General features: G+C 35.4%; 1 protein-coding gene across 1 annotated transcript in view; it reads right to left on the minus strand.

Annotated features, from left to right (window-relative positions):
* ERBB4 (erb-b2 receptor tyrosine kinase 4) overlaps positions 1–20,127 on the minus strand; it is a 1,186,765-nt gene that overhangs the window by 183,294 nt on the left and 983,344 nt on the right. The window contains exon 20 of the mRNA XM_015110887.3: positions 424–609. Within this exon, the coding sequence (XP_014966373.3) occupies positions 424–609 (186 nt within the window). The remainder of the gene's footprint in view (positions 1–423; positions 610–20,127) is intronic.

Here is a 20,127-nt window from a genome sequence, read left to right on the forward strand (position 1 = left end):
TAGATTTTGCTCATTTGTAATATTGAGAATTAAACACACAGGCTATTTTTTAAAATCGCCTAAATATGAAAAAATTCAGACATTCAACCCTTTCTTGGATTTTATCAGTTAACTAGACTGTACCAAAACAAATAAGCCAAATAAATCCAGTATAACAATTCCTCCCCCTGACTAGCAAGCTCTTTGTTTTGGCATCTAGTCAATTCAATTAAAATTATACAACCCAATAATCTAAAAATATATATCATGCATTTAATCTGTAGTTTACCTAAAAGTACCTGTCTGTTATGTATATTTCAATGTAGCAAATATACTTTATTTTATTTAAATGGGAAGACAACATATTTTCAATATGAAAACTGTTCTAGGTTAGGAAATATTAACCTGAAAATGTCATTCCCATAGAAATTGACAGGCACTTACCTTAGCTATCTGGACACACCAGTTAAGCAGCAGTTGTGATCCAATGTTATCCTTGTGCTCGTGGACATACTCCAACAGGCAGCCATGGGGCATAAGTTGAGTAACCAGCTGGATGGTTGGGCTCAGACACACACCCAGCAACCGGACTAGGTGTGGATGATCCATACTTGCCATGATCAGAGCTTCCTGTAAGAAAAAAATGCAATACCATCATTTCTAGTCAAATTTTCTTAGATTTACAGTTACTTCCATTGTACTAATGGTGCTGATGATTTTTTAAAAATGTACTCAATGGAATCAATCAAAATGAAAAGATATTATTTCAGTTATTCTATCTTTAAAGTGATTTAATTCATTAAAATTAAAAAAATAACAAAGTCTCTACATGCATTTACATGGAAGCTGTTATACAATAACTGCCTATAAAATTAATAGCAGTATTTTCTCCTTTGTAATATAAGCAATATGAGATTTTATTTATTGCCAAGTAAGTCAAAATGAATTCCAGCTTATATTATGGATTTTTAACCTTTGACCTTTGCTCTAAAGTAAAATAATCTACACAAATTTAGTTAGTTGCGAGTAGAGTAAGATGAGCTGAACTTCGAAGTCACCCATTATTGGTGTAGAGTTGGACAGCTTACAATGGTGTCAAGTATAAATCATAAATATGGAAATGTAGATAATTACAAGTATTATATCTATTGTCAATTTATATAAAATAATAAACATTTTAATAAGACATTTTGTTTCATAATTTTACCTTTCCTCAAATTTATTTCATTTTCAAAATTATAAGTGATGTCTTATTCATAGATTCATAAAATTTGAGAGCTGAGACTATAAAAATTTGACTACTCCGACTTTTATATTTCATAAAATGAGAAAACTGAGTTACAATTTTGCATCAGAATCATAAAGGCACCACTGCTTAATGGGGATAAAAGTGGACATATGATGGTTATTTAGTGCATCCCAGTTAGCTTCAAATAAAAAGTTATTGTAAGACTCTTTATTGTAATTTGAAATAGATACAACTGTAAAATAAATGTTTATGTACTTTGTTATGGTTTGATTTGTGCTTTTATATTATGAAAGCCAATAAAATATTGTTCATCTCCTATGAAAACAATAGTAAATTTTTGCTTTTTAAAAGCTATGTAATATCACCTACATACTATTCTTGTTAATAATAGTTAATTTGAATCTAATCATAAGGAAAAAATCAGACAAATCCATACTGTAGGACATTCTGCAAAGAAACTGGCTTGTACTTATTTAAAATGTCAATATTAGGAGAAATGTAAAAGAAGGGTGTGATGTTCAAACTAACATTTATTACAGAAATAGGGCAATGCTGCATTTTTGGCTCTTGGGTTAAAAAATATATAAAACATTATTGGGACAATTGAGGAAACCTAAATAGGGACTATACATCATGTAATATTATATCAACATTAAACATTTGAGAGTGATAATGGTATTGCAGCTATGTAAAATAGTATTCTTTGATTTTAGAAGATCCTGAAATCTTTATGGATGAACTATCTTGCGTCTGCAATTTACTTTCAAATAGTTTACTCACACAGGGAAGGAGAGAGAGATGTATAATATATGTATATGTATCTATGTGTTTGATGTGTGTATACAAATATATACACACAAATACTCACACATACACACGGAGGGTGTAATACGTATATGGCAATTGATTATATTGATTTTTCTACATGAAGGTATGGTGTTCATTGTATTACTCCTGAACATTTTATATAACTTTGAAACATTTTAAAATAAAAAAATTTAGGACACAAATTATATTGAGTTTCTGTTTAAGATGGCATGGCAGATTGAATTCACAAATTACTTCCCTTTCCTCTCAATTTCACTATACTGACAAAAAAAGAATCAATTTTAAAAGACAGACACCAACAATCATAGAAAGGAGGCAATAAAGATGGAATAGTAAAAGTAGGAAGCGGCTTATCAGTGTTAGCAACTTGGTAAACATAAGCAATCTGAAGCCTAATTTAATGGAGGGAAACTGAGAAGCAACCCAGTAATGTGTAACACCAAAGGCTGAGGAGTAGTAGTATTACAAACCTCCATAAATGGAGCAAAAGAACTGTTTTCAGCAGGATTGCTTCAGAGTACATTTGGGAAACACTTAGACTACAGATCTCCTTTCCCCTTTGCCCTTAGGAAATCTTAAACCAAAAGAACTGTACTGTGGATATCAGGCAAAATGGAAAGAGAAGTACTCTGGGGAAAACAGAAGTATTACGTAAATTTACATATGATAAAAATATGGACCATTCTTCCATTCCATCTCCCAAATAGAGCTGTGACTTCAAAATTCTCAAAGTTTTAAACCTAGAATTTTACACCCAGCAGCATTTCAACCAAGTGAATGCGTACAACAGACAAGTTCAGATGTGCCAAATCTTAACACATTTACCTTCCGTGCTTCCTTTCTTTGTAAATGTGCTCATAAAAAAGGGACAGGGTGTTAGAAGAGTACATAAAATCAAGGAAACAAACATCAAGCATAAATTATGGAAATACAAAAAATATAGTGAAAAATTTTCTAGAATAAAAGCTATACAACAAACGAAAATAGCAGCCGGCTAAGACTGGAACAGGTCAAGTAGCTCTGGGAAAGCTGACCCAAGAAGATGGAATTGATAGAATGCCTGATGAACTTAAAATACATTAAGAAAATATTTATTTTTCTAGTGGGAGTTGAAGGTCAAATTAGTGATAGATACACAGAAAACTAAGCTAAAGTAAAAAAAGAAGAAATTAACCTGAGATAAAACACAAAGATATGCACCAGAAAGACTCGGAAAGGTGAGGAGCTGTGAGGGGAGTGGATGATGAGAGATTGCTCAATAGGTACAATGTATATTATTTGAGTGATGGCTACACTAAAAGTATTGACTTCCCCATTATGCAATCTATGTATGTAACAAAATTATACTTGTACTCATAAATTAATGCAAATAAATAAAAAGAAAATCAGACTATACAGCACAACTGGGAATAGTTACATAATCATAATAGTGTAAACATGAAATACTGATATAATCAGAAATCATGTAACTGTGGGAAAATGGGGGGACAGAGGATGCCCTTCTGGAAAGTGGTGATGGGAGTGGAGTGAAAGGTATATAACCATTGCTGGTTGCAAAAAGTTAGCCTAAGATATGTAGACTAAAAAGAAAAATTTAAGACTTCGCAATATAAGCATATTAGTTAAATATACGTAGTTAGGTAACAGAAGAAATTTCCAAAAAATGAAAGTGATTGATTTGGGCAGTGGAAAATGGGGGCAGGGAAGGGACAGCAGGGTAGCTAGCAGGCTACCTTTCATCATTAGTCTTGTCAAAGTATTTCACTGTTTTATGATTACCTTAAAGCTACTTGTGAGGACATTATCCCCTTTAACCATCCCTACTATTTTACTGCTGCTGAGTTACAGAGTGCCTTCCAAGAGTTATTCACAAATATGCAGTGTTTGATGGGGTATGTGGGTTTCCCAGATCCAGCCAAGGATTTATTGTGAGGTCTAACATTTTATTTTTTCAGTAAGGAAGATAGGGGCAGCATGGGAACATGCCTGGAAAAAGGAGTGATAGAAGACCAAACAAAAGAAGTAAGCTGGTAAAATGCTGTCACTCTCCCTCAAAGGACTTTTTGTTTCTGAGGTTTGGTGGTAAAAGCTGAAATCATTGTTTTTCAGATGGCTTCCAAGTAAAAAAGATACTTTAATTCCCTCTTCCCTAGCTGCCCCAGGGAACAACAAGAGTCACAGAACAGAGATGAGTTTCTATGCTTTCTTGCTGAGCCCACGAGGACTGCAACATGGTGAGGACAGGAAGTTCCGGGAGCACTGTAAGGCATCACACCTAGAAAGGACTTCAGCGTACTCGCTTGGTAGCAGTCAGCGGCAACAGGAGTGGGACCTCTCCAATGGCTCAGAGAGAAGAGACTCAACAGAGGGACTAGAACTGGTAGGAAAGATCACTATAGAAACCACAGAAGCATCCTTACATGGTACCAGTCAGCAGTAACAGGAGTGGGACCTCTCCAATAGCTCAGAGAGAAGAGAATTCATCGTGGGGACCAGAACTGGTGAGAAAGATCACTGTAGATACCACAGGGAGACTGCAGCTAGAAGGCCAGATTATAGGTAAATAGGAGACACCTAACAAGTTTCCAAAATATTTGTGGAGACCGCTTTGGGGTGCGGGGTTTTGCATAATTAACTGAGCCAGAAATCTGTGTTATTACTATTCATGTGGCCTCCTCTGGATTCACAAGGTGAAAACATTTGGTTTCACTTCTTGTGTATCTCAGTAAACATTTGAAATAAAGCAAAGCAATGTAGTTATAAAGAGAGTATGGATGAAAATATTAGCCAACTTAAATGGCCTATTATTACCTATTATTTAATCTGGTATTAACTGTATTCACAGTGTAAACCAGAGGGTTCTTTCATTGAATTATAACATGCACATGTAAAAATATATACACACCAACAAATCAGCAAAACATCTAATTAGATTAAATCACTAATTTATGTTTTAAGTCAGATACTTAATTAGATATTAAATATTAGATATCAAATTAAATTAAATTTATACTTATGTTATTTCTTTTTTGGTGGCTCTGGATTTTTTTGTGTATATGAAAGTCACCTGTTTACAGTTACAAGTGTGGCTCCACTCCCAGATACTCAGGTTTAGAAGATCTTAGGCATCTCCATTTGTAGCAAGCTCCCTTGTTAAAGGAACTTAGGAAATAGAAAATGTTGAGAACCTCTAGCACATCTCGATGTCTCCATCGAATGTGTGTTTCTATAATCCACTGCAAAAGCAATAACAGGTAATAATTATTTGATCCTTATTATAATCCCATGAAGCAGCTCAAACTCAAAAGTAATTCTCAGCTGCAAAATGAGGAAACCGAAACTCAATGAGAGAACCGGCCCAGGTCATGAGACTTGTTAGTAGCAGGATCAGTAAACACTCAGAATTTTCATTCTGACTGTAGTGTTATGACAGTAAAAATATCATATTTTTTACTTCATTTTCATCAGCACATTTCAGTGTCAACCTTTATCTTTTTAGCAAGACAGCCTCAAACTCCTCACATTAGCCCTGCCTGCATGAATTGGGTCAAATTATCCTTTGCTGGCCGGGCGAGGTGGCTCACACCTGTAATCCCAGCACTTTGGGAGGTTGAGCCAGGTGGATCTCGAGGTCAGGAGTTTGAGACCAGCCTGATCAATATGGTGAAACCCCGTCTGTACTAAAAATACAAAAATTAGCCAGGCATGGTGGCACGCGCCTGTAATCCCAGCTACTCAGGAGGCTGAGGCAGGAGAATTGCTTGAAGCCAGGAGGTGGAGGTTACAGTGAGCTGAGATTGCACCACGGCACTCTAGCCTGGGCGACAGAGTGAGACTCTGTCTCAAAAAAAAAAAATTATCCTTTGCTTCCTGAGGACCAACTAAAATCAAATAATACGTTTGTGCTTACAGGTAAACTGTCATCACTTTACAATATGTTTTCAGAACAAGCCAAATAAAACATTTCTCTCTGATTTGCTGAGGGTAGTATTTGATAATACTACCCTTAATAATGTTATTTATTAAGGTAAAGAGAATGGTACAATGTAAGGTAGGAGAAAGATTTTGGGGTTACTTTTGCATTTGAAAAGTTTACATTAAGGGGTGTAAAAAAGTCACACGGAAGTTCTCTTTTTAAAAATCTATTAGTAAGTCCTGGCAAAAAGGCTGGGTTTCTATTAAGAAAAATTGCTCATCACACTACAAAGAGTATTTGAAACCAAATTGCAGAGTATTTGCATAATAGTTCTCTTTTTTTGAAGAAAGAAACATGAACAAGACACTAATTGTAGGTTGCATTTTTTTTTTTTTCATAAAGGAAATAGCAGATGGCTGGTTGGGAGGATAGGAGAGTAGATAAAGAAAAGGGAATATGAATTTATTTCGAGTGATGAGTGGGATAAAAAGGGGAAAAAAATCCCAATATTTTAATCATAGAGTGTCTGGTTTCAATAAATTACTCTGTGTTAAACTTAATGTCCTCTGTTACCTATTTTTGTGTGGGACCTATGGAGGCAACTTTGGAATCTTTGCTGCTGTCACTAGAAAATGTCGCTGAAGACCATGGGAATAAATACAACCTGACAGGGACATTATCTGTTTCTCCAGAAAGAAATTATTCTGTCTTTATTTTCCTTTTTTGCTTTACAATTTTTTTTTTGTCTTGTAGGTAAATTTAAGAGTTTTCTCATTGAACAGAAGGGAATAACGTAACAGGTGCTACAGTAAAAATTCTAAAACAAAAATATTTTTCTTTATAATGAAGTCTTGTGTAAATAAGGACTTTTAAAAAAAACCATCAAGGGACTACCAAGGTATAGATAAAAAAAGCTCTGAAGCATGTATGTCAAGTCTCTAGCCACATATTATCTATATCTCTATTTCAGCCTGAAGGGAAGACATTTTTGTACAATAATAAGTGAGCAATAATAACTGTACAATAATAAGTGAGCTATTTTTTCACATTCAGCTATCATTCTGCAAAACCACCAGATATTTATATCTTTCCACTTTAGTTTCTCATATTATTTAGTGGTTTCACAAAGACAAAACGGAAGAAAAAACCATATTGCCAGTGAAAACTTATAGGCTATTCTGTTTTTAAAAATGTTAACTTCAGCCGAACTCTGTTTCATTATATCTATGGACCATTAATGCAATACCCTCCAGCTGAAAACCAGGAAAATCTCATTGCATCAGAGATAGGGAAGATAAAAAGAGAGACAGAGGAAAAGAAAAGACAGACAATTAATGTAAACATATAATACTACGCTTCATGCAACCATCAGCAGATCTGTGGGTGCTTGAAAGAAATGCTGCCCCTAAAGACAGTGAGTGCTAGTCATGAAGAACGCAAAGAAGATAAAGACGGCCACAATGATGAAAAATGAAATAAAATCACTGGTCCATAATAATTTTTTTACTAACTTGCCTTGCTGCAGATGGTACGAAGATAATAAAATAAATGAAATCAGCATCTGTTCCTTCATGTCTAGAATAAATTATAATTAATTTGGGTAAATAGGTGAGCAGTAATTAGAGAGGCTGAATTAATATGCCATTAGTTTAAGTTTGTCCACATCACTCAGTAGCCTTACCACTCCCTTCCAATCCTTGGTATCACTTTTGTGGACTTCAATAATCAGATGAGGACTCTTCTAAACTTTGAAGTCAGCACTTTCCATCTCCATTCTACATCATTCACCCACTGAGTGGCCATATGTTAGATTTAGTCACTAACATTGCTGCACAATGAAGACCTTTTGAAGAAGTCTACATTGTGAAAGAATTCTACTTTCTGTTTTCCCTCTTTTTTCTTTCACTCATGATTACACTGAATTTCCATCCTTATTATATTTCTCTATCTCTTTAGTTTTATATTTCTTCACTTAAAAATATTTATTGAGAATTTGCTATGTGCCTGGCACTGTGATTGAAGTTGTGTCTACAAAATAATCTCCAGTCTCAGGGAGCTTTCATTGTACTTGGAGAGGCAACAAGTAACTAGGAAAGCCAAATAAACATAAAACAGATGCATAAATATTTTTAAATTATATTAAGAGGTATCACAGAAATAAACAGTGTTGTGATGGATAATGAAATGGTGGTCACAGAGCTACTTTAGATAAGGAGAGCCAGGAAATGTGTCCTGAGATCAGATTTATGAGACAAAGTCATATATATAAATAACTGGAAAGAGCATTCAAGGAAAAGCATAACCTAATAGTCTGGCATATTTTGGAAGCTCTGAGAAGGCTCATGTACTTGGAATTTAGCAAGGGCTATAATGGCATGAGATGAGATTGAAAAGGTGGGTAGGGACCAGGTCATATAGGGCCTTGCAATCATAAAGGATTTAAATCTTAAATCCTTAAGAAGATTCGATTTATTCATAAATCTTTTAATGCCTGGTTTCTGTTATACTTCATTTACCTCTATCATAGCCTGATCTCCAATATTAACTATTACAATAAAGGACTTGCCAATATCATATAATTTTCTCCCCCTCGATGTTTCCATTTTGCTGCTCTTTGGCTGAAGGTAATTCTCCCCATCGCCATTCTCAATCTTTCAAATGTTGTTAGAGAAAGGCACAGATTCATGAGATTTCACCTAAATCTCCTGATTTGATCTTCCAAAAATTGTTCTCTCTTTTAGTTTTCTAAAATGTATTTATTTATTTATTTATGTGTTTGTTTTTTTTTTAATTTTTTTATTTTTGAGACAGAGTCTCACTTTATCACCCAGGCTGGAGCGCAGTGGTACGATCTTAGCTCACTGCAAGTTCTGCCTCTCAGGTTCAAGCATTCTCCTGCCTCAGCCTCCCAAGTAGCTGGGACGACAGGTGCCTGCCACCACACTTGTCTAATTTTTGCTTTTAATTTTGACAAGGTTTTACCATGTTGGCCAGGTTGGTCTCAAACTCCTGACCTCAAGTGATCCACTCACCTTGGCCTCCCAAAGTGCTGGGATTACAGGCATAAGCTACCATGTCAGGCCTCTTTTAGTTTTTAATTTCTTATTGAAGCTTTATTATACTTACTATGGCTTCTATTTCTGGGCAGGGGAAAAAAAAAACAAAACTTTCTACCTTTCTTAATATCTACTCTGTGAATTGTACTTTTGACACCATTTTATTCTGTTTCACTGAATCATTTTTATCACCATTTATCTCTAGTACAACTTCACCTTCACTGTGCTTACCACCTTCACTGTAACTACAAGGACATATATGTGTGCCATATTCCAAAAATAAAAGTTCCTTCAACTTTGCCGTATCTCTATATTAGGGATACTTACCAGTCCTCCTTTAGCTATTCCCTCATTTTATCTTCCTTTGTGCCTTTGAGATCTGGCTTTTCTGCCACTTTTCTAAATTCCTACCCCTCAAATTACCCTGGAAAATGTCATCAAATATCTCCTTTTCACCAAAGTCAGCGTGTTGCTTCTCTTACTACATTTCCCCAGACTGCATTGTTTCAGCTCACTGATCATCCTTCTTCTTCAAAATCTGTCTTTGGCTGATGTTAGTACTTTATCCTACCTATCCTGATTTTTCACTCTCTGAGTACTCTTCTTCTTCTTCTTCTTCTTTTTTTTTTTTTTTTTTTTGAGACGGAGTCTTGCTCTGTCGCCAGGCTGGAGTGCAGTGGCACAATCTTGGCTCACTGCAACCTCCGCCTCCCGTATTCAAGCGATGCTCCTGCCTCAGACTCTCGAGCAGCCAGGACTACACCTCTTGTCCCTTCAATGGAGAAAAACGACCGGGCTTTGGCTGTACCTCACTTTGCTTTAGTCTACAGTCTCTTACCTCCGTATAGATTTGTTCTCCAACCTCCTAGAGATGAAAATATTTTCCAGCTTTAAGAAATATGACAGAGTTGTCAAAAGCTTATGGAATTGATTGCAAAGTTTTCGTGGTTTGTCAGGATTTGATTTAGTTTGAAGCAATATAAACAGCAGGGCATTTTTGTTCTCTCAAGATAAAAAATAAAATCCATTATCTTCATGTCCAAAATATCTGTGCCCCTCCAAACATGAGAATTATGCTATGCCCATATTACAAGTTTTCTCCTCCACTCCTGTAATTTCAATTGTCATTTCTGAGTAGAAACTAATAAGCTTATCTATAATATAACTATACAAAACCATATTATAACATCTATCCTATTTTATTAGAATCACCGGTGAAATGTCTGGAATCTGTATTTTTTTCTCTGAAAGCAGTAATGTGAGTCAGTCATATTCATTGATTTATCACCAAATCCTTGTTGAATATATGGCTTATAAGAAGAATGCAATGCCATTTTATGAATAAATGAACAAAATCTGTATTATATCCTCCCCTTCCCCATTTACTCCATTCCAGGAATCAACCCACATTTCAAATGCTTTCTCGTCTTCTTAAAATAGATATTACTGGATTTGTAAGATAAAAGAAAACACAGTAAATAATTTTCCCATTTGAGTTTGTCTGCTTTACTTTACTTTTTTTTTTTTTAATTTCAGAAACATTTCCTAATTCAGTTTTTAAAATCTTGGATTTATATTTGGTATTTGCATTTCTATTTTTTCCATTCCACTTTGTATCTAATAATTTGCCAAGTCCTATCAATTGCTTATCCCAGTGTAGCTCAAATCTACATCTTTCTGTGTCTTTTCATTCTGACTCCTACTTAAGTTCGGGTTCACATCACTACTGTAAAAAGACTGCTGATTTTTTTTTCTTTATTAACATAGTCTGTTTATGCTACAAACATACAAAATATCAGTGGCACTTTTTGATTGTCAACACAGTCTTAACACTGCATGTACTCAATAAACACATGCTGAATTAAATTTTATATCATGAAAATTGCAATAAATTTTAAAATAAAGAAGTTTAGACTCTATGACACTAACAATCTGTGACATTGGCCTATATATTTTCCTTTGTCCCTCCAGCTCCATTCTCCACCATTTTCTGCCAATACTCACCCTGCCATGTGCTCAGTGAGACTGACCCAAATGGATGATGACAACAGGCTACGATGTTCCCTGGCTTTCATTTGGGTCAGCCAGTGCAAAGCAGTAGTACAATACTGAATGAAGAAGAGAGTGAGTTTGGTATTTATCCCACACCCTCACTTTCCTGCAACCCTTTAGTGAGGGTCACGGCTGCTGTCAATTCAAGTTAACCTTCCCCTGGCTTCTTCAAGCCTAGCAGTGCTGTTACTCATCTTGAAGTACTTCAACAAACCCTATTGCTGTTACTTAATCCTGCTCTTACTTTTATAAAGACCCTTTTGCTAAACTCTCTTAAATTCCTTCAACTTAGTATGCCATGTGTTTCCTACTGGGATCCTTCTAATGCAGTCATCTTGAACAAGGCATTTGACAACAGTTACCTGTAAAATCACAGATATGGTCGTTGATGGAGAATACGTGGCTTACATGCTACCAGCACTCATCTCCTCCTATCCATGAAAGATACTGCTAAACAATCATTGTGTGGTAGGCTGATGATGGCTCTCAAAATATTCCCACATCTTAATCCCAAGTCATATTCATCCCTGAGGTGAATACTACCTTATTTGGGAAAAGGTCTGGGCAGATATGATTAAATTAAGGATTCTGAGTGTAGGAGATCTTCCTTGATTATTCAGGTAGGTTCTAAATGCCACCACAAGTATCCTTATAAAAGAGAGGCAGAAGGAGATTAGACACAGGCACGAAGAGGAAAACGCAATGTGAAGAAGGAGACAGAAATTATAGAGTGATGCCCTCACAAGCCAAGGAACATCTGTAGCCACCAGAAGCTGGAGGAGGCAAGGAATATATTTTTCGCTAGAACTTCTGAAGGGAGTGCAGCCCTACCAACATCTTGACTTCAAATGTCTAGCCTCCAAAACTGTGATATAATATATTTCTGTTATTGTAAGTGACCACGTTTCAGTTAAATTGTTTCAGAAGTGCCGGGTGCAGTGACTCACGCCTGTAATCCCAGCACTTTGGGAGGCCGAGGTGGGCGGATCACGAGGTCAGGAGATTGAGACCATCCTGGTTATCACGGTGAAACCCCGTCTCTACTAAAAAAATACAAAAAAATTAGCTGGGCATGGTGGCGGGCGCCTGTAAGTCGCAGCTACTCGGGAGGCCTCTGAAGCAGGAGAATGGTGTGAACCCGGGAGGCGGAGCTTACAGTGAGCCGAGATCATGCCACTGCACTCCAGCCTGGGAGACAGAGCGAGACTCCGTCTCAAAAACAAATAAATAAATAAAATTGTTTCAGAAGCTACAGGAAACAATTGCAATTACTGTATTCTTTCCTGCCTGAGCTGGATGAGGACTCCTAACACTCAGTACTTGAGACAGTGCGTTAAGCAACAAGAACTGATTTATTGGGAGGTGAAGCTGAGCTTAAATACTGTTGCCTTGATTTTTTCACATATTTTAAAAACTGATGTTGCTATCAAATCTTTAGTCTGGATATGCTATATTAGTCTAATCTAAATGATGCAGATACTTTTAATTCATTTAGTAAGTAACATACATATGTCATTGCCAAACGATACAGTACAAGCAAACAGCTTATCAGAGTGCCTAGTAGACACTTAAAATGTTAGCTATTATTATTTTTATTACACCAATTATATCAAAAAGGAATAAAATCGTTAAGCAATAAGGCATGGCTGAATCTGGAAAAAAAGCTGCAGCTGCAGGGTGAGTGGTCACTTTCATCTTTTAAAGTCTGGTGGGGACATTAAGCATGCAAGACAGGAAAACTGACAGAAAACAGTTTTGCTGTCAGCACTTTATCAGCTATTCTTTTCCTAGTTAACTCCAGAGAGAGCTAGCAGTATCTCTTTCCATCTCAACATATAACCATGGAGAGTTAAAAGATGGCTAAAGTACATTTTGGGGTTACAAGAGAACTTCAAGGACTACATAAATTTGTTCTTTAACAAAAAGTAATCACAATAACACCAAAAATAATCAATAACTATATGGAACAAGTAGATAATAGAGATTGGGATACTAATGAATTCTTGTAGTTTAGGCATAGACAGTTTACAGTTTACTTATTAATCTTACCAATGTTACATGAAGAGAAACACAAGAGTGTCTGCAAATAACATTTCAGAATTGATATGAAAAATTCTTAGCAAGCTCCAACATGGAGCTTCTCACGAAGAGGGCACTGTAATGTTTTATAAAGAAGGAAAACATAGACATACTAGAATTAGAATCAATCATTCTAGGCTGTAGATACTACCACTAAGGAGAAAGACATAATTATTAACATTCATTTTTCTTTCTCCATATGAAAATGATTTTCTAAAGAGATTATTCAACCTGTCACTTGGTTCACTTGTAGCTTTATTTCATTCACCTGTAGTTTTCTAATTCTTAGTAACCATACTGTGGTCCCTTTGAAGTCACATATTAAAGAATTCTATCAGAGCATAATAATGACTGCTATTTCTTGTTGAATTGTGTCAATACAATGCTATTGATTTACACCTGAACTCATTGAGTTCTCAGGACAATCTTGTCCCGTATAAAATATATTATGTTAATTTACTGATAGCAAGACACATTTAGAAGGGATAAACAATTTGCCATGATTCTAAAGTTCTTAAGTAGAAAAGCTGACATTTGAATCCAGTTCTCATTGCATCCATAGCCAAGTCTCTTTCTGCCATGTTTTCTCTGCAGGAGCTATTAATGTCAGTTAGGTAACTAGGTAGACCTAGTAGATTTTGTGGTGATTATCCTCGTGTCCATAGGCATGATCAATGTAAGATTAACTAGTTAATGAAATACGTATGAAGTGACATTCTAACAGGTATTAACTAATCTTTTTTGGTATAATCAAATGAGCCCAACTTATCCTCAACCACTTAATCCTCCAATAATAAAATAGTAAATAGTCTTTTCAGGAGGAATTAAGACTACTCATGTCTTTATTCTCAGTTGTGAACAGGAGAATTTGAATCTCAAGTGCTGAATCAATATTTTTGAAACTTAAATTTGACTTCAAATAGAACAGACTTTAGTAAATTTGTTAATAAATTATTTAATCACTTAGAGCTTTATTGTTTATTATTTTGCATAACTTGGGAAATTAGTATGCATTTGTTTCCCCAGATACTGCATCTTCTTTAAAGGGAGACATCTACTCTGCTTTTAATCTGTAAGAATAATCTCAGTTAATTAATGACATTTATATTAAAGGCATTTAATAACAAGCAACTCAATAAAATTAGAAAAATCCTCCCTTTATACTTGATAAACTATATCAAACATACCTCTGTTAAAGGAGCAGGCAGGATTGTGTCATTCTGATTCTTCCAAGATAAAACAGTGAGTGACTTTAATTAAGTTTTCCATTTTTCTCTTACTAGCTTCATGCTTATTTAGGATAATTTACATGTAGAAATCTTTTGTCTATCATTCACATATTTTTATCTCCTCTACTTTTATAATGAACTTAATTATTACCATCATATATATTAAATTTGAAACCATGATTAATATGCAAGTTTTTATATTAAATATTCATGTTAGTGTTATTTTAATATTCTACATTGATCCTGATGTCAAGTCCATCCAGTGGGAGGTAATCACAATGAGTACAAACCTACATTAATGTTATTTATTATTTTATGTTTTTAATATAGTAGCAGTAAATAATACTACTACCCACTCAGGCAAAAGGGGTTATAAGAAACCCTGGAAGAAAATATATGGTGTCACAAAAGACCCCTACTGCTAGTGCCTTTATTTCAGGGGGCTGAGTCAAAGGAATATGTGGCTTTTTGTCTAGATGCACACCATAAGGGGGTAAACAAGTGGCACTGGGAAAAGGAGTACCTCATAAAGAATCTCTGCAAGAGGGCATCCAATTCTGATCTGGTACTTGAAAATAGACACCAAACATTAACTAATGCTTTAGAAATGGCATGGTATCTTGGGTTTCCATAATACCTGCCCTAGGAAAGGTCAATTAATGGCCATTATATTTACCATCAGCAACTTCAAACAGTAGTGCAGGGTGCTATAACAGTTCTTTTGTTGTATGTTACCTTATTAATAACTGTATTGACTTTGGGAGTGTTTGCAGGAAATGACTAGCCATCTTTCATTCATTAATTTATTAACTCATTCCGGATATTGATTGAGGGCTTCTGCCTACATTCTACAAGGGTACAATTACTAAAAAGACATATATTCTACTCTTAAATAGCCAGTATCCTGGGATAAGTCTTTAAAATTTAGTATAAAAATTATAAACATGAGTAATCATAAAAATTATAAATTTATGATATAAGTTTCCTATAACTCTTTGAAGAGAGAAATTACCTTCTAACTTAAGAAACTGAATGCAAGCAAACAAAAAGCTGTGTTCAGAAGAAAAATATGAATATGGATATTTATGTGTGGGAAGAATGTTAAAAGCAAAAAGATAAATAACATTGGTAGGGTTGTATAATGAGGAGAAAGGGGTGAGGATGCTACAAATTCCTTCCAGAGTCTTCCTTCTGTTTTACTAGTTGTGAGATATGAAGCAAGTTATTCACTCTGTCAAAACCTCAATCTGAGGTTACTCAGATGTATAATGGGGACTATCATGCCCATCTTGTGAAAAGAACAATTTCAGTAATATATGTGAAAGAATCTAGCACAGTGTTGGTATATAATGGTTGTCCAATATAATTTGTTTCCTTTGCTTCTAAAATTAAGAAAATGGAAAAGTGTGGTATGCATGGGGAATACAAATAGATCAGCTTCAGTGAAGCATATGGTACACAACAGAACACAGTAAGAAACAAGATGAAAAAGGCAGGTTGGTACTAGGGCTTGGAGGAGTTTGAATGGAAGGCTGATATTTGGATTTTATTGTAAGCAAAATGGGGATTTCCGATTTCTGCTCTTGTTTTTACCCTCCCATAAATAACAAAGAATCGAGTACCTTGTCTTGTGATGGATAAAAGTCTGATCTACATTCTTCCCTAACTCATTTTATGAGGACAGTATCATCCTGATACCAAAACCTGGCAGAGATACAATACAAAAAAGAAAACTTCAGGCCAATATCCCTGATGAACATAGATGCAAAAATTCTCAATAAAATCCTGGCAAACTGAATCTAGGAGCAAACTGAAAAGCTTATCCACCATGATCAAATTGACTTCATCCTTAGGATTCAAGGCTTGTTCAACACACGCAAATCAATAAATATAATTCATCACATAAACAGATCTAAAGACAAAAACTACATGATTATCTCAATAGATGCAGCAAAGGCTTTCAATAAAATTTGACATCCCTTCATGTTAAAAGCTCTCAATAAACTAGGTACTAAAGAAACATACCTCAAAATAATAAGAGCCATTTATGACAAACTCACAGTACATATCACACCAAATGGGCAAAATCGGGAAGCATTATCCTTGAAAACTGGCAAAGACTAGGATGCCCTCTCTCATCACTCCTATTAAACATAGTATTGGAAGTTCTGGCCAGGGCAATCAGGCAAGAGAAATAAATACGGGGTATTCAATTAGGAAGCAAGGAAGTCAAACTCTCTTTGTTTGTAGATGATATGATCCTGTATCAAGAAAACCCCATCGTCACAGCCCAAAAGCTTCTTAAGCTGATAAGCAACTTAGTAAAGTCTCAGAATGTGAAATTAGTGTGCAAAAGTCACAAGCACTCCTATACACCAACAGGCAAGCAGAGAGCCAAATTATGAATGAACTCCCATTCACAATTGCTACAAATAGAATAAAATATGTAGGAATACAGCTAACAAGGGAAGTGAAGGACCTCTTCCAGGAGAACTACAAACCACTGCTCAAGGAAATCAGAGAGGACACAAACAAGTGGAAAAATATTCCATGCTCCTGAATAGGAAGAATTATTATTGTGAAAATGGTCATACTACTCAATGTAATTGATAGATTCAATGCTATTCCCATTAAACTACCATTGACATTATTCACAGAATTAGAAGAAACTATTTTTTAAAGTATATGGAACCAAAAAAGAGTCCACATAGCCAAGACAATCCTAAGCAAAAAGAAAAAAGCTCGAAGTACCATAGTACTGGACTTCAAACTATATTACAAGGCTACAGTAACCAAAACAGCATAGTACTGGTACAAAAACAGACACACAGACCAATAGAACAGAATAGAGAACACAGAAATAAGACTGCATGTCTACAATCATCTGATTTTTGAAAAACCTGACAACAACAAGCAATGGGGAAAGGATTCCCTATTTAATAAGTAGTGCTGGGAGAACTGCAGAAAATTGAAACTGGATCCCTTCCTTAAACCTTATACAAAAACTACCTCAAGATGGATTAAAGATTGAAATGTAAAACCCAAAACTATAAAAACCCTAGAAGAAAACCTAGGCAATACCATTCAGGACATAGGCATGGGTAAAGATTTCATGAAATCACCGAAAGCAATTGCAAAAAAGCAAAGATTGACAAATGGGATCTAACTAAACTAAAGCTCACCTGCACAGCAAAAGAAACTATCTTCAAAGCAAACAGGCAACCTAGAGAGTAGGAGAAAATTTTGAAATATATCCATCTTGCAAAGGTCTAATATCCAGAACTACAAGGATTAAAACAATTTTACAAGAAAAAAACAACCCCATTAAACAGTAGGCAAAGGACATGAACAGATACTTCTCAATATAAGACATTCATGTGGCCAACTAACATATAAAAAAAGTTTAACAACACTGAGATGTTGAAATGAAAATCAAAACCACAATGAGGTACCATCTCATTCCTGTCAGAATAGCAATTCTTAAAAAGTCAAGAAACAATGGATGCTGGAGAGGCTGTGGAGACATAGTAACACTTTTACACTGTTGGTAGGAATGTAAATTAGTTCAACCATTGTGGAAGATAGTGTGGCAAATCCTCAAAGATGTAGAACCAGAAATATCATTTGACCCAGCAATCCCATTACTGGGTATGTACCTAAAGGAATATAAATCATTCTATTGGAAAGATACATGCACATCTATGTTGATTACAGTGCTACTCACAACAGCAAAGACATGGAATCAACGCAAATGGCCATAAATAATAGACTGGATAAAGAAAATGTGATACGTATTCACCATGGAATACTGTGCAGCCATAAAAAGGAATGAGATCGTGTCCTTTATAGAGATGTAGATGTAGCGGCCATTATTCCTAAAAAACTAACACAAGAACAGAAAACTAAATACTGCGGGTTCTCATTTATAAGTGGGAGCTGAAGGATGAGAACACATAGACACAGGGAGAGGAGCAACACACACTGGGGCCTGTCAGGGGGTGGGGTTAGGGGAGGGAGAGCATTAGAAAAAACAGCTAATGCATGCTGGGCTGAATCCTTAGGTGATGGGGTTGATAGGTGCAGCAAACCACCATGGCACACATTTACCTATGTAACAAACATGCACATCCTGCACATGTAGCCCAGAACTTAAAATAAAAATAAAATCCTAAAGTTGTCAACTCATATCCAATTTTATATTAAAGAATATCAAACTGGGGGACTAAACCAGAAACGTGAATACCCACAACTGACCCTTAATTGGAAACTGTTGGTGCTTTTTAAATAAGTTGTTGTGAGGAGAGTTCAAATTACAGTATAACAGAATTCACTTAGTGAATTAACGCAGTCTGTAGTTAGCATATCATATAGCAGTACTATTCGGTGAAGGAAAAATACAGATGAAATCAGAAAATCTTCACAATCTATACATCTGACAAAAGGGCTAATACCCAGACTCTGCAATGAACTAAAACAAATTAGCAAGGAGAAAAACAAACAGTCCCATAAAATATAGGGCTAAGGACATGAATAGACAATTCTCAAAAGAAGATATACAAATGGCCAAGAAACATGAAAAAATGCTCAACATCACTAATGATCAGGGATATGCAAAGCAAAAGCACAATGAGATACCACCTTACTCCTACAAGAATGGCCATAATAATAAAAAAAAAAAATAGATGTTGGCATAGATGCAGTGAACAGGGAATACTTCTACACTGCTGGTGGGAATGTAAACTAGTACAACCACTATGTAAAACAGTGTGGCAATTCCTTAAAGAACTAAAAGTAGAACTGCAATTTGATCCAGCAATCCCACCACTGGGTATCTACCCAGAGGAAAAGAGGTCATTATACGACAAAGATACTTGCATATGCATGTTTACAGCAGCACAATTTGCAGTTGCAAAAATGCGGAACCAACCCAAATCCCCATCAATCAACAGGTAAAGAAACTATTTTTTATATATACATATATATCTCACAGTAGTAGTAGTATTCCATATATACGTGATGGAATACTACTCAGTCATAAAAAGGAATGAATTAATGGCATTCGCAGTGACCTGGATGAGATCCAAGATGATTATTCTAAGTGAAGTAACTCAGGAATGGAAAACCAAATGTTGTATGTTCTCACTCATATGTGCAAGCTAAGCTATGGGGATCCAAAGGCATAAGGAAGACACAATGGACTTTGGGGACTCAGTGGGAAAGGGTGGAGAGAGGGTGAAGGATACAATACCACAAATTGGTTACTGCATATACTGTTCAGGTGATGGGTGCACCAAAATCTCACAAATCACCACTAAAGAACTTACTCATGTAACAAACACCACCTGTTCCCCCCATAACCTATGGAAATAAAATAATTAATATAGAAAAATAAAAAGTAAAAAATTTTTTAAAATTACATTTTAATTCCCCATAAGTAAAGTAATAAGTGTAAAATCACCACTGAAAGAACGTGGAAATAGTCAAGCATAATACACCTACAGAAATATAATTATCTCAAAATTTAGGAAGTACATCTACCTGCTTACACACCTCTTCAAGCCTAAGCTTACCACACATACAAAAATATAATAAAAAACTATGATCTACAAGTTAGGTTTAAAACTTTTTTTGTTCTTTCCAGAGTTACCTTTTTCAACTCTCATTCTCTGTAGTGGGCAATTATTTACCTCCAATATGAGTGGAATTTTGCTTCTCGGTACTGCTCTTTCTTCCCATCAT

This window comes from Macaca mulatta, chromosome 12 (genome assembly GCF_049350105.2).
Source record: "Macaca mulatta isolate MMU2019108-1 chromosome 12, T2T-MMU8v2.0, whole genome shotgun sequence".
Classification (NCBI taxonomy): Eukaryota; Metazoa; Chordata; class Mammalia; order Primates; family Cercopithecidae; genus Macaca; species Macaca mulatta.